Genomic DNA, 16,000 nt, shown 5'->3' with positions numbered 1-16,000 from the left:
GGAGAGGGTGTGCGCCGCATGAGTGGGGGAAGGGCAGAGAGAGAGAGAGAGAGAGAGAGAGAGAGAGAGAGAGAGTCCCAAGCAGGCCCCGCGCTGTCAGTGCAGAGCCTATCAGGGCTCGATCCCGCGAACCTTGAGACCATGACCTGAGCCGAAATCGAGAGGCGGCCGCTTAACTGACTGAGCCGCCCCAGCGCCCCTGTTTTCGTCTTTTCAACTCCTGTCTTATGTGGCCTATCTGAAGAAAAAAATCGGGTGAGTGATATTCATACTCTTCTGCTATTTTTCTCCCTAGTTCTGGATGCACGGGCAGACGGTGGAGGCATTGGCAAGCTCAGGGTCACAGTCGAAGCACTCCAGGCCCTACGGTCTGTCTACGAGCAGCACAGAGAGGACCTGGAGGCTGAAAGAAGCCGCTCCAGAGGCATCTCCTCCTCCCGAGTAAACACTCACATGAAAGCCCTGAGATGAGATCTTTGTAATCACTCTGGTGTATATAATCTATAATTCATGGGACGCGGGGAGGGGGAGGTCCGGGTCGGCAGTGTTCAAGTTTTGTATACTTTTTCATTTGTTTATTTTGCTACTCCCTCCTTCCCACGACTGCCACCCCTCGGGACTTGAGTTCTCCACCATGGGCAGTGCCTCCTCAATAATTCATACCTACATGATAGCATGAGAAAGCCCATTTGCATTTTCAACACTTTCTTATGAAGAACTGACATGCAATTCCCATTTTTATTTGTAATAAGCAAAAAGGATAAATCTGAGAAAACCTAGGAAAAAGACACACTTTTATGTTATCCCTAATCGTCCCACTAAATGGAATGCCTACGATTAGCCTCATTAAGAGTTTTATACTGTGAAGATTTTATTAGAAGCAATATATGAAAATTACTTGGATTAATGTGTTAATCTTCCTCTTTAAAATGCTAATATCCATTTTATGCACATTAAAGCTCAGTATGCATTTTCTTTGATGCATGCAGTTTCTATCAATTAAATATAAAGAAGGAGACTCGGCACCAACTTCTGAAATTACTTCAAGTTTTTGGTTTTCTTTCTTAAAAATCACAGTTCTTCCCGTTTGTATGGTTTTTATGTATTTACGATGGTGATACGGGATCCAGGGACGTGAAATTTATACTTTGAAAACTTAGCTTATGACATAGGAAAAAAATTATTAAAAGTATGGTTCACATTCTGATATGCTTAGTTAGACCTGAAAGGAATATCTTTTTTTTATCATTTTTTAAAATTTACATCAAGCCTTGTACAAAGGTGGGGTGGATCTGGATAACCAGATCCTCGAAAAGCCGCTCCGAAAGTTAATTTTCTAGCTTTTACCCAATCTCACTGAAGGATTTAATTGATATTTTTAATGGAGCCGTGAATCAATGCTGCAAAGGAATTGTCTCTAGAGGTCTAGGATATAATGCATTTCATTTTTTAATTTACTTTTTTATTTGTCATTTTCTTCAAAGGATTTTTATAGGCTGTGGGTTTTCACTGTTTGCAAACAGGCTATGTTCCTTCTTAAGCATATGTAAAGTATTCAGGGAGATAAGTAATTTATTAAAATCTACCTAATTTGCCGTGATATATTAAATCTCTGCTTCAGTGATCACAGACCATTTCATTTAGAGAATTAGGCATTCCCTCTTTGTGTGATTAAAGCTCTGGAAAATGAGTTCTTTGCTCCTATTTGTGAACATTCAAAGCCTGCTAATGGCAAGAAGATGGAATAGATTATGAGACAATTCATTACAGTTCAACAGAAAAAAAAAAAGCAGCTATAATGCAAAAATGCAAGTATGAATATCTGCATATAGTTTGAACCATCTGTGCTCTAATGGCTTCAATAATGACTCTCGTCTTTAGGAGGCTTTGAAATGACATCCGTACAATATTAATTTGTTGATGTACATTGTGGGACCAGTAGAGTACGATCTGACCGCAGAAATCTATAAATTCTGTCTCTACCATTGGGCCTCCCTGTCTGGGGCCCGCCATCTCCAAGAAGAATCTTGCTCTCATCAGACTCTGCAAATCTTCATAATAACTCATTCCTCTGGAACCTTCTAGAGACCGCAAACATCTGCAGACTAAACCTCTCCAATCCTAGTAAACAGCCACATGTTTGTTGTCACTTCAGCTGGCTCTGAGCTCATCTTTTTGGCCTCTCTTTCTAGCTTTCTTTGGCTTCATGCAGTTACGGTGTCATTAAGGCCCATAATATTCCCTGCAGTAATTTAAAACAGCCGGATTATACCCTGGGATTAACTGAGTGGTTTTTGAGACATTTATTGTGGTATTCTCCCAGGAGGTTTGTATTATTGTTTTAAAATGTTACATCCCAAACTAAATACCCTTTCTGCGGGGAAAAGAACCGGACCGCGCTGACTTCTTATGATCTTTAAGTGGAAAGGGGGAGTTTTTATCAGGAATCTTCTGAGACCTCGTCAGTCGGGTGGAATGTATACCTCAGACACGATTAGAGAACCAGCCGTGTTTCTGTCACATTCACGTTTGCTTGTATAGATTATCAAAGGTCTCTTTTCTAGCCTTAAAAAATTTCACCTTGCAACCACGTAAATTTTTACAAGTCTCCTTTTCTTAAGTAATTGAATAGCTGCTGACACATTTTCAAGTGGGTAAGTCGTACTGAATGCCATCATGGGGGTGCTTCAAGTGGGTTTTGGAATCAGTTTGAGAAGAGTTTTTTATCCTGTCTCGCACTGACCAGAGTCCACTGAAAAAAGTTCATTGCCTTTTGGATTATGGAGCAACGGTTTTCTCTTGGCGAGCCAGGCCTGTTCCATTCAGTATGGCTTGGGGGACAGGGTGCGGGCAGGGGTGCCGACACGGGCCTTGCCACACAAATACACCAGTTTAAGGCCACGCTTCTGTGAACTTCCAGCCCTTGGTGTAAACGTACACAGTCCACTCAGCACTTTCCGGGGCTGTAATGCTTTTAGTTTGGAAATATAAATAGAGATGTGATGTGGTATGTGGGAGAGTGTCTTTTACATGGTTTTCTGCCTACTGTAGTAGAAATGTCAAATTCCCAGCCACTGTCATGAGAAGCAGTTGACAAAAATAAGTTTTATGGTTTACAGTGTGGTTGACATACAGAACATTTCTCTTCACTCTCAATTTCAACATGTTTTCCAAATTATCATGGTTTATTGCCATTTAACTTAAATTAGTTTTTTTTAAGAATAAATAGAGAATATATTTAATCAAATAAAGAACAGCCATGTTGAAATTCCGCCGTTCCCGCCGTTCACTCGGTACCACGAAACACAGATCATTTCTATGTGTTGGGAAGAAGAGTAGGCTCAGAAGTGGTCACGTGACTTGGGGGTTTCTGCTCACACCCATGTTCCCTGCAACAAAACATAAATTATTTTAGTAATCTGACATCAAGAGCTGTGACAATGAAAACCACTTCTTACACATGTTCTGACAAGAATCTGATTAACATTTTTGTGGATATGGAAAATAACTTTTTTTAGTCAGACTGCCACTCTTGCTGCATTTAGAAGGATTTCCTTCTTCACTGGATACAAAAATGTGTTACCATGTCTGTGAACAAATATGAGAATAAAGTGTCGTCTTTGTGTGGTACAAAACAACCAAGGGAGAGCTCTGGGGATATAAAATTATTGAGTGATTGACAATATCAGGATAATAATTCATCCCTAACTATGAGAGTACATTTCAATAAGTCACTCATGCCTGAAGGCCTCTGACTACCTTGACAAAGAAAAACTGAACCCGTGACTTATTACAGATTGGACAACATGCCTAATTAGATCCCTGAATGGGAGCAAACATCTCTACATCCCCTTTGTTCAGAACAAAAACAACCTCCAGGTCAACCGGAAAGCTCCAAAATATCAAAGATGTAGAAACAAGTGTTTTAAAAACTGAAAATACAGAATTAGAAAACATCTCCTCATCCTAATCTCTTTTATCCTGCAAGATAGATTTTTCACGTCCATTTCGAAGAGCCACCAGCGGACTGCACTTCACAGTCTAACCTGGAAAATTGGGCCCATGCTCTGGTATTGTGACACCTTTTGTTCTTACCCTTTCGTTTCCCATGTAACATTGACTCATGTCTTTAAACTGTGTTTTTCCTCCAGTTGTTCTGAAGTAAAATCTGGTTCTCTCAGACTTAGAATATGGCCTCTTTTCTGTGGTGGACGGCATTGTCTTCTGCCTTTTGCCCCTCCTCACTCTGTTGAGATTCACCTTCCTCATCCCTGTAACAGCATCACCCCTCTCTTTACTGAGCACCATTAGTTTCCTTTATAAATCAAATTCACCCTCTTGATCTTTCTATTTCTGTCATCTGTTCTGTTTACACATATTCATTCAACTCAACATTTCCTCCCACCTGTCTCCCTCTACTCATTTTTAGTTAGTCAAGTCACATTTTTTTTCCTTTCTCTTCTCTTGGTGCTACTTCTTTAGATACCAGCATCTGTGACATCTCCAATGGCATTCCCAAAACCTGCCCTTGTGTGACGACTTCTCTTAATTTACTGTGATGGGGGGGGGTGGGGGGGCACTTTTAATCAACCATTATGAAACTGAGCAAACAGCAAGCTAATTTTTGTGTCTTTGCTTTTGTAGTGAAGTAACAGAGGCTGGAACTCTCTGGAATCACTGGTAAGGAGCTGAAGCATAAGGAATTTTTTTTTTTTTTTTAAGGAAATGTGTCATTAAATCAAGCTTTATGTGGCATAAATGTGTTTTGTCCTAGTTACACGTGCCATCATTAACCATAGGGGAAATTAGATAAATTTAAGGAAAAACCTGAAGAGACTATACACAACCCAAGATTAGGGAGGCTTTTCTAACCAAGAGAGCAAAGACAACCTATAAAACAAGAGATAGATGTCTTGTGTAAACATCGAGGCCAGGTAACACAAAACAGAATTCAAGGTGGAAAACGAGAGACAAGGACTATTTATACCGGTAAAAGGAAAACAGGTCAAAGATATAATGAACTTGAACAGTTACACACCTAACAGTACAGCTTCAAAATATGAAGCAACAACCTGACGAAACTGCGGACAAAATATTGCGGCCACATGAGTTTTACTAGATTTTAATTCTCAGAGAGTGATAAATCAAAAAAGGTGGTTTTTTTTTTTTTTTAAGTCTAGAGGATGTGCTTAATATGTTTGCCAACCTCAAGCAAATATAGAATGCAAATGGAAAATTAAAAAAAAAAAAAATCAACCATGTACTCAGCCACAAAGGAAGTCTCAATTTCCAAAGAATTGAAATCTTGTGGACTGTTTCTCTAAGCAAATGCAGTAAAATTAGAAAGCAGTAAAAGGATAATTAAAACACAATCCTATCAAAAAGTTAAAAAGATGTGTTATTATTGTTCTGCATCCTAATAGGACAAGAAATTACCCGTTCCTACTACATAACTAGGAGAAAGAAAGTTCTACGGACTTCACCTTACATGTGAGTGGAGGAAATAAACCTCAGCTCAGAAGCCCACACTAGAGGAGGAGCAAGGCAAGGGCTGAGCATAAGAGAAGTGAGTGTGACAGGATTCTAGTGGCAGCAGAACTCAGACAGCATCAACTCAAGGTCCCTCAGTAGGGCGAGGGCATGCTGAGTGGGGAAATGCTGAGAACATGTCCAAGGCCTGGTGGGGCAGTTATTAGCTACTGGAAAAATGAAAGAAAGGTGCTTGAGAAGTACATAGGACCAGAGGTAGTAACCTTGGGAAGACATCTGGAAGAGAGGGAAGCACTTTGACATGGGGAGGTATCCTTGGAGACGTGATAGTGAAATGAAAGAAAGAACCAGCTGAAACTATGGGCCCCAATGAAACAAGATAGTATCACTAAATGGTATTATCATTAAAAAGAAATAATTTATTAAAGAAGCTTCACTGCAGCCACAGAAGAGGATAGTCTTGAGCTAAGAAACCCTGTAAGCTACCCAAACCTCTTCCCGGTCTATTGGATTATCCTCTCTGGCCTGTCCAGGAAAATCCGAAACAAATCAGTTTTACTTAAACTGCCCTGTATCCATATTGCATGAGAAGAGAAAAAGAAACCTAATGATGAATTTGATGGTTTGGATTAGCCTTCCTGTGAGAACAAGTAGAAAATCTGACTTTATATACACACACACATATTATATATGAAGTGTTTGGAAACATCAAAATGCCACCAGCTACCTAGGCTCTAGGAACTCACAGGAACAAGATGTGGGAACAGAGGAAAACCAGAAGGTGAGCCAGGCATTAAAGCCAATTTGCTTCTAGAGGCATCTGCCAATTTGAAAGCATGAGTGAGAAGCTGAACAGAGCTTTCAACAGATTCATGCGACTTTGAAGAATAAAAATTGGAAACTTAGAGTCCACCAAAGACAAGAATTGAGAGCCCCCAGTAAATCCTTCAGGCTCAAATCATTCCTGCATTTTTTACGTACAATGTTTAGTACACATTAAAAAAAAAAAAACTAGGCACGTGAGGAGACAAGATCATGTGACCGAAGACTAAGACAACAAACAAGTGAAATTGCCTCAAGTAAATCAGAAAAAGGAGTCATCATCCATGAACCTCAAAAAAAAAAATGTTTAATATGTTAATAGAGTTAAAAGACAATCTTAAGAAATTTGACATGGAAATGGATGTTCTTGACCGAAACCAACTGGAAATTTTATAAATGAAAATTACAAATAAATTAAGAATTCACCAGGTGAGTCTAACAGCAAATCAGACACTGAAAGATGACTTATTGAACTGTGAAAAAATTTATTTTAAAAAAATATTTATTCCGGGGCACATGGGTGGCTCAGTCAATTATGCATCTGATTCTTGATTTTGCCTCAGGCCCTGATCTCATGGTTCATGAAATCGAGCCCTGTATCGTGCTCTTAGCACAGAGCCTGCTTGGGATTCTCTCTCCCTCTCTGCCTCTCCCCACACACGCACATGTGCACGCTCTCTCTCTCACTCTCTCTCTCAAAACAAATAAACATGAAGAAAAATACAGATATTTCATCTTTTTAAAAAAAATATCCATTCTTGGGCACCTGGGTGGCTCAGTCGGTTAAGCGTACAACTTCAGCTCAGGTCACAATCTCTCAGTTCATGAGTTCAAGCCCCATGTCAGGCTGTGTGCTGACAGCTCCGAGCCTGGAGCCTGATCCGGATTCTGTGTCTCCCTCTGTCTCTCTCTGCCCCTCCCCTACTCACACTCTGTCTCTCTCTCTCTCTCAAAAATAAATAAACATTAAAAGAAATTTTTAAAAAATCCATTCTGATGCATGGAAAGTAACCAAAAAAGGGGAGGGTGGGTATTACAAGACATAGGAATGTATGGAAAGTTGTACCTATAATTGAAGTCCCAGGAGAGGAAAAAGAGGATTAGAATCAATATTCCAAGAGATAATGACTAAGACTTTTTCAGAATACATATGAGGCACAGATACAAGAATGACCTCATTCTGTATGCCCAGGCTTGGTAAACACAAAATCACTGAAGACACATCCTTGAAAAACTGCTGAAAACCAAAGGAAAAAAAAAAGTCTTAAAAGCAGTCGGAGACCTAAGACAACACTAAGACTGAGAGCTGACTTAGCTGAGACTCTGGAAGCCATTAGAAAATGGTATTAAACCCTTCTTGGGCCCTACCTCTTCTCCCTCCTTTATTCACAAACCACCCCAGGGGACTTGACCAATGGGAGCCAGGAACCAGTGGATAAATACTCCCCCTCTCCATGCCTCTGGCAGACAGTTCTGAAGTACATTCTATAGGGATCCGGCAGGAACAAGCCCCATCACTCACAGAAATGATCAGCTTGCCAATACAACTTTGCATTGGCTTTTCCGTTTCATTTCTCCCAGTCCCTCCTAAATTCTGGGGTCATTTCCCAAATAAAATTCCCACATGCCAAGTCCTTGTTCCGGGCCCTGCTTTGGGGGCACCCAGGCTGAAAGTAAGTACTAGGAGTGGCCCTAGAAAGCAGAACATTAGGATGGGACTCTGAAAAGGGGTCACTGACTAATCAGATGGTAAAAAGGATGACAGTATTTATGGCAAATGGTGTGATAAGCTCTGGCATGTGATAGATTCTTGATGACAGTGGATTAAGGTCAGAGCAAGGGGAAAGTGAAGCATCAGGTTATCAGCTTATCTACTTTACTAAATTTACGTGCTACTTCAACTTTTTTTTAAGCTTAAGAAAAACTTCAGTAAATGACAAACTCCAGAAGGCATAAAGAAAACCAGCCCTGATGCAAAAGAAAATATAATACCATATTCCAACATGAATTAATTACCATTAAACAAGCAATTGCAGATGCTGGGAGAAGACGTAGATCAGGGATTTAAAAACCCAAAATAGAAACTGACAAACTGGAACTAATGGGAACTGATGTTAGGAAAGAAACGAAAACTTAACCTTGAAATGACTGAACTAGAAGGTACCTGAGAGAAAATAAATATGGCTGAAAGTCGACGATGGAAGGTAATGGGTAGAAATGGAAGGAGCCAAGAAAATGAAAGAGGCAAAAAGATCCCATGAGAAAATGAGAGACAGATAATAGGCAAACATAAGTGCAGTTACAGATGCCAATGAGAAAATAGTGAAGTAGGACAAATATATAATACTATAATTCAAGAAAGCTTTCCTGAAGTAAAAGTAGACCTGAATCTACACATTGAAAGGGCCCACCATGGAGGAAAATTGCTTCTAAATAGTCAACTCTGAAATGTATCTTAATAAAACAACTAGACATTAAAGCCAAAATAAAGACAAAATAATCCTTTCTGGTCCTCTAGGCAAAAAAAGCAAGTATGTATGTATGTATGTATGTATGTATGTATGTATGTATGTATTTAATTTAAACTTAAATTCAAGTTAGTCAACATACAGGGCAGTCTTGGCTTCAGGAGTAGAACCCAGTGATACATCTCTTACATATAACACCCAGTGCTCATCCAAAAAAATGCTCTACCCAATGCCCATCACCCACCCAACCCATCCCCCCACCCACCGCCCCTCCAGCAACCCCCAGTTTATTCTTTGTATTTAAGAGTCTCTTATGGTTTGCCTCCCTCTCTGTTTTTATCTTATTTTTCCTTCCCTTCCCCTATGTTCATCTGTTGTGTTTCTCACATTCAACATACGAGTGAAATCATATGATATCTGTCTTTGACTTCTTTCGCTTAGCATAATACACTCTAGTTCCATCCACATTGTTGTAGATGGCAAGATTCATTCTTTTTCATTGCTGAGTAGTATTCTATTGTATATATACCACATCTTCTTTATCCATCCGTCAATGGACACGTGGGTTCTTTCCATAATTTGGCTATTATTGATAACACTGCTATAAACATTGGGGTGCATGTGCCCCTTTGAATCAGCATTTTCGTACCCTTTAGATAAATTCCTAGTAGTACAATTGCTGGGTTGTAGGGTAGTTCTTTATTTCATTTTTTTGAGGAACTTCCATACTGTTTTCCAGAGTGACTGTACCAGTCTGCATTCCCACCAACAGTGCAAAAGTGTTCCCCTTTCTCTGAATCCTCACCAACATTTGTTGTTTCCTGAGCTGTTAATTTTAGCCATTCTGACAGGTGTGAAGTGGTATCTCATCACTCATTATCAGGGAAAAACAAATCAGAACAAGCCTTTTATAATGAAAATGAAGTCAGGTTGGCATTAGATTTCTCAAGAGCAACTTAGGAAGCAATGCCTTGGTGAAATAGTCTTACCAAGGTAAAGTGTGAACCAATGATTTTTAGTTCAACTCCGCTAATCTTTCAAATATCAAGGCTATAGAAGAACAATTTTCATCATGGTGAAATTCATATAACACAAAATTAACTATTTTAAAGGGAACAATTCAGTGGCATTTAGTATATTCACAATGTTGTTCTATCTAGTTCTAGAACACTTCATCACTCCAAAATGAAACCCTGTATACATTAAGTATACCCTGTATACCCTATCAGCCCCCTCCCCAGCCCTTGGCAACCACCAATCTGCTTTCTGTTTCTATGTACTTGCCTATTTTGCATATTTCACACAATATGGAGTAATACAATATGTAACCCTGTTTGCCTTCTTTCACTTAGCATACTGGTTTTCAAGGTTCGTCCCCATTGGAGCATGGATCAGTACTTCATTCCTATCTATGGCTGAATAACCTTCCATTGGATGGATAATCAAAATTTGTTTACCCATTCCTCCAGTGATGGACACTTGGGTTGTCTCTACCTTTGGACTACTGTGAATAGTGCCGCTGTGAACGTTTTTGGTGCAAGGATTTGCTTGAGTACCTATTTTCAACTCTTTTGGGTGTAGGTCGAAGCGGGTCATGTGATAATCGTATGTTTAACTTTTTGAGGATGTGTTTCCTACAAGAAATGAACCATTTTACATTCACACTAGCAGTATACAAGGATTCCAATTTCTCCACATCCTTGCAACATGCGTTACTCTCCCCTTTCCATTTTTAATAGCCATTCTTAGGAGTGTGAATTGGTATCTCATCATGGTTTTGATTTGTATTTCCCTAATGACATTGAGCATCTTTTCATGTGCTTGTTTACAGAAAAACAATTGCAGACATGCAAGAATTCAGGGAATATTGTACTGGAGCTCTTTGTGAGGAATCTATTAGAAGAACACCTTCATCCAACTAAGATGTGAATGAAGAAACTGTTAGAACTAGTGGTAAGCATGAACTATATTTTACTACAGATCTTCTACCTACCAATATATATACCAAGAATAGTATATAGAAGTTATGTGCTCTGATGAAGTAGATAATTTTTTCTAGTTAGAGAAAAAGGGGAAAAAATGGAAAAGTAACATAAACTCATTAACTTCACATAGATTATAGGTAAGGACCAAAGACACCATGTAAAGCAGACAAACCACATAGTAGAAACCTAAATAAAGAAAACATGAGCATTATATAAATATATTAGATAACTACTAAAACAAAAACACAAGTCATTTTAATCACCAACATTTTTTTTTTATTAAAAAGCAAAGAAAACAAACCAGAGAATGAAAACCACATGGTAAATATCCATAGTAAATGCAACACAAGATAATCAGACAGGGCTAAGATCAAGTATTTAAGTTGTAACCATAAGTGCGAATGGTCTGAACAAACTTGTGAAAAGAAAACTATTTTCAGATTGTCTTATAAGACAAAACTCAACTCTATACTATAAGAGATACTTCGAAAACAAAGTGCAATAAAATTTAAATGATGGGCCAAACTATGCCAGACAAGTGCACATAAAGCAAGCCAGGATTGTGAACTTGATATCTGACAAGACGAAATTCGTGAAGGGAAAAGTGCTTAATGAGACAAAGAAGGACACTTTAATAATAGTGAAGGCCGTACTTCACCGTGAAGATACAAATGGTATCAATAACTGTGCATCAAATAACACAGCAGCAACCTTCATAAGGCATAAATACAGGAGATAAGAGAAACACACGGAAGTACATTAATTAGAACAGACTATAGATCAACTCTCAGTTCAAGACAGGGCAGATTGGAAAAGAAATTATACACACACACTCACACACACATATATAATCTAAACAACATAATCCCAAGGTAGATCTTATGAATACATATTGAACCCTTTACCCTTATGAAAGAGAATATTTCTTCTTTTCAAATACATGTGGAACATTCATGAAAATTGGCCATATGTGAGATCACCGAGAAATTTTCAATAAATTCTTTCAAATAAAAATAATGCAAACCAACAACATTGTCTTATCACAATGTAATAAAATGGAAAATAAAATCAAAAGGCACAAATTCTTTTCCATCTGGAAATAAAATGTTATTAAGCAGTTCCTTAGTCAATGGAGAAATATAAATTGAAATTGAACAGTTTCTTAGAAAAATAATGATTATGAAAAACCCTGTATATCCGAATCTTTGAGATACAGTTAAAGCAAAGAAAATGCATAGATTAAACATAAGAATGAAAACAAAAGTGTAACAAATGAAATATCTATCTCAAAAGTTAAAAGGGGGACAAAAAGTAACTCTAATGAAAGTAGAGAGAAGGAAATAGTAAAAATAAAAGCATGAATGAGTTAAAAACCAAAAGTAGAATTAATAAATAAAATACTTCTGTGAAATAATCAACAAACTGGACCTAATCATTATAAAAGAGAGAAATCACGAGTACAAATGAAAATAGGATGGGGCACCTGGGCGGCTCAGTTCGTTAACCGTCCAACTTCAGCTCAGGTCATGATCTCACGGTTCATAAGTTCAAGCCCTGCATCGGACTCTGTGCTGACAGCTCAGAGCCTGAAGTCTGCTTTGGATTCTGTGTCTCCCTCCCTCTCTGCCCCCCCCCTTTTATTCTACTCTCTCTGTGTGTCTCAAAAATAAATAAATATTAAAAAGAAAATAGGACAATGGGAGATTATTTGAGTTATTTTTAAACATCATGAGTCTAAATTGCATAATTCTTCGAAAATATTTTGAAAATCTAGATGATATAGCTAATTTTCTGAAAAATACAGCTTTTCAAAATTGAGCCTGGTAAAGAAAGAAAGCTTGAAAGATCAATTTCCACAGAAGAAATAAAGTATTATAATACTAATTCCAAAAAGCACCAGGCTCAGAAGGTTTTACAAGTGAATACTAATAGCCTTCAAAGACTAGATCATTTTAATGCTATTCAGAGTGTTCCAGAGATATAAAAAGAAGGAAAACTCCCCTAATCTTTTAAAGGACTGTATACATCAGAACAGCTTGAGAAGGATAGGTATTATCTCTGCTTTAAATGTCTGGTAGAATTCCCCAGGGAAACTATCTGGTCCTGAACTCTTATTTATTGGGAGATTTTTGATAACTGATTCAATTTCTCTGCTGCTTATGGGTCTGTTCAAGTTTTCTATTTCTTCCTGTTTGAGTTTTGAAGTGTGTGGGTGCTTAGGAATTTGTCCATTTCTTCCAGGTTGTCCAGTTTGTTGGCATATAGTTTTTCATAGTATTCCCTGATAATTGCTTGTATTTCTGAGGGATTGGTTGTAATAATTCCATTTTCATTCATGATTTTACCTATTTGGGTCATCTCCCTTTTCCTTTTGAGAAGCCTGGCTAGAAGTTTATCAATTTTGTTTATTTTTTCAAAAAACCAACTCTTGGTTTCATTGATCTGCTCTACAGGTTTTTTTAGATTCTATATTGTTTATTTCTGCTCTGACCTTTATTATTTCTCTTCTGCTGGGTTTGGGGTGTCTTTGGTGTTCTGCTTCTATTTCCTTTAGGTGTGCTGTTAGATTTTGTATTTGCGATTTTTCTTGTTTCTTGAGATAGGCCTGGATTGCAATGTATTTTCCTCTCAGGACTGCCTTTGCTGCATCCCAAAGCATTTGGATTGTTGTAGAACACATCCAGATGGCCAAACAGGCACATGAAAAGATGCTCAACATCACTCCTCATCAGGGAAATACAAATCAAAACCACACTGAGATATCACCTCACGCCAGTCAGAGTGGCTAAAATGAACAAATCGGGAGACTATAGATGCTGGAGAGGATATGGAGAAACAGGAACCCTCTTGCACTGTTGGTGGGAATGCAAACTGGTTCAGCCACTCTGGAAAACAGTGTGGAGGTTCCTCAAAAAATTAAAAATAGATCTACCCTATGACCCAGCAATAGCACTGCTAGGAATTTACCCAAGGGATACAGGAGCGCTGGTGCATAGGGGCATTTGTACCCCAATGTTTATAGCAGCCAATTTCAACAATAGCCAAATTATGGAAAGAGCCTAAATGTCCATCAACTGATGAATGGATAAAGAAATTGTGGTTTATATACAGAATGGCGTACTACTTGGCAATGAGAAAGAATGAAATATGGCCTTTTGGAGAGAGTTATGCTAAGTGAAATGTCAGACAGAGAAAGACATGCCATATGTTTTCACTCTTATGTGGATCCTGAGAAACTTAACAGAAGACCATGGGGGAGGGAAAGGAAAAAAAAAAGTTAGAGAGGGAGAGGGAAGGAGGCAAACCTAAGAGACTCTTAAAAACTGAGAATGAACTGGAGGTTGGTGGGGGGTGGGAGGAAGGGGAAAGTGAGTGATGGGAATTGAGGAGGGCACCTGTTGGGATGAGCACTGGGTGTTGTATGGAAACCAATTTGACAATAAATTTCATATTAGGAAAGAAAGAGAAAGAAAGAAAGAAAGAAAGGAAGGAAGGAGGAAAGAAAGAAAGAAAGAAAGAAAGAAAGAAAGAAAGAAAGAAAGAAAGAAAGAAAGAAAGAAAGAGAAAGAAAGAAAGAAAGAAAGAAAGAAAGAAAGAAAGAAAGAAAGAAAGAAAGAAAACTGTATATATCGGGGTGCCTGAATGGCTCAGTCAGTTAAGCGTCCAACTTCCGCTCAGGTCATGATCTTGGGATTTGTGTGTTTGAGCCCCGCGTGGGGCTCTGTGCTGACAGCTCAGAGCCTGGAGCCTGCTTGAGATTCTGTGTCTCCCTTTCTCTCTGCCCTTCCCCTTCTCTCTCTCTCTCTCTCTCTCTCTCTCTCTCAAAAATAAAGAAACATTTAAAAAACACTATAACAAGTCATGATCAAGAGGTTTTTATTCCAAGAATGCAACATGGCTCAGAAGGTCTAGAAACACAGCCAAAAACAAAGAAGAAGTTGGAACATCGAAGGTGGCATATCGAGTTAGTGGAGAGAAACAGACTACTCATAAATGATGCCAGAGCTGCTAAAAAAGCATCTAGAAAAAAAACTAATTAGATCCTTACTCCTTCCTTAAAGCAAAATAAATCCTACAAATATTTACATGTAAAAATGAAACCACAAATGCTTTAGAAATAAACAAATAATTATTTTTACCATTTCACAAAATCCAGAAACTATGAAAGAAAATAGTAATAAATTTGACTACACAAAAGTAAAATTTTCTTAATGGCAAAAAAAAAAAAACCATAAAATCAAAGGAAAAATGAAAAACTTGAAAAAATATTTGCTAGCAATGAAACAAACAGCTAATTTCCTTACTATAAAGAGCTCCTAAAGAAGAAAAAGACCAACAATCCATGGAGAAGTGGGTACAGGATGTGAACAATTTAGAGAAAATTCAAATGATTTAATGAATATAACATTAAACTTATTGAATGCGATGATATTAGATGTGGAAAAGATGCTTAACATGCTCATAATAACAAAAACGCCCATTACAACTGCAATGAGATATAATTTTCCACTACCAGATTGGCAAGATCAAAAATGTTATGATATGTGGAGCTATCATGACTATGGGAGTCAGGCACACTCACACATTGCCAGTGGAAGGGTAGCTTCCCACAAACACTGTGCAGATCACTTTGGCAATTCCATCAAAATAAAAAATACACTTATCCTTTTTTTTTAAGGTTTGTTTATTTTGAGAGAAAAAGAGTGCATGCACGCATGCAAGCAGAGGAGAGGCAGACAGAGAGAGAGAGAGAAGGAGAGAGAGAGAGAGAGAGAATCCCCAGCAGGATCCGCACTGTCAGCACGGAGCCCAACACGAGGTTCAAACTCATGAACCATGAGATTATGACCTAAGCCAAAACCAAGAGTTGGATGCTCAGCTGACTGAGCCACCCAGGCTCCCCAATACATTTATCCTTTAATCCAACAATTTCACCGCTAAGATTTCACCCCATATATGCACTTGCAAATATAGGAAATGATGTACAGACAAGATTATTTATTTCATCATTGTGTGGAAAAGCAAATGGAAAATACTCTAAATATCAAATAGGGAACTCATTAAAAAATTATGTTACAGTCATGAAATAGAATACTATGCCACTGTTTGAAAGAAGGGGTCAACCTTAGATGTGCTAGTATGTAGTAATCCACAAGATACGTATTTGTCTGATTATTATTTATTTATTTATTTATTTATTTGCTTAAAACAATAGGAATTTACGCTCTCAGAGTT

General features: G+C 38.2%; 1 protein-coding gene across 1 annotated transcript in view; it reads left to right on the top strand.

The window, feature by feature from the left end:
- RPGRIP1L (RPGRIP1 like) overlaps nucleotides 1–2,154 on the top strand; it is a 92,658-nt gene extending 90,504 nt beyond the window's left edge. Inside the window, exon 26 of the mRNA XM_019455924.2 lies at nucleotides 296–2,154. Coding sequence (XP_019311469.2) covers nucleotides 296–471 — 176 coding nt within the window. The 3' untranslated portion in view covers nucleotides 472–2,154. The remainder of the gene's footprint in view (nucleotides 1–295) is intronic.
- Nucleotides 2,155–16,000: the final 13,846 nt, after the last annotated feature.

Source organism: Panthera pardus, unplaced genomic scaffold, assembly GCF_024362965.1.
Source record: "Panthera pardus isolate Hobbes unplaced genomic scaffold, ASM2436296v1 HiC_scaffold_18, whole genome shotgun sequence".
Classification (NCBI taxonomy): Eukaryota; Metazoa; Chordata; class Mammalia; order Carnivora; family Felidae; genus Panthera; species Panthera pardus.
This window is presented reverse-complemented; position numbering and strand designations above follow the sequence as displayed.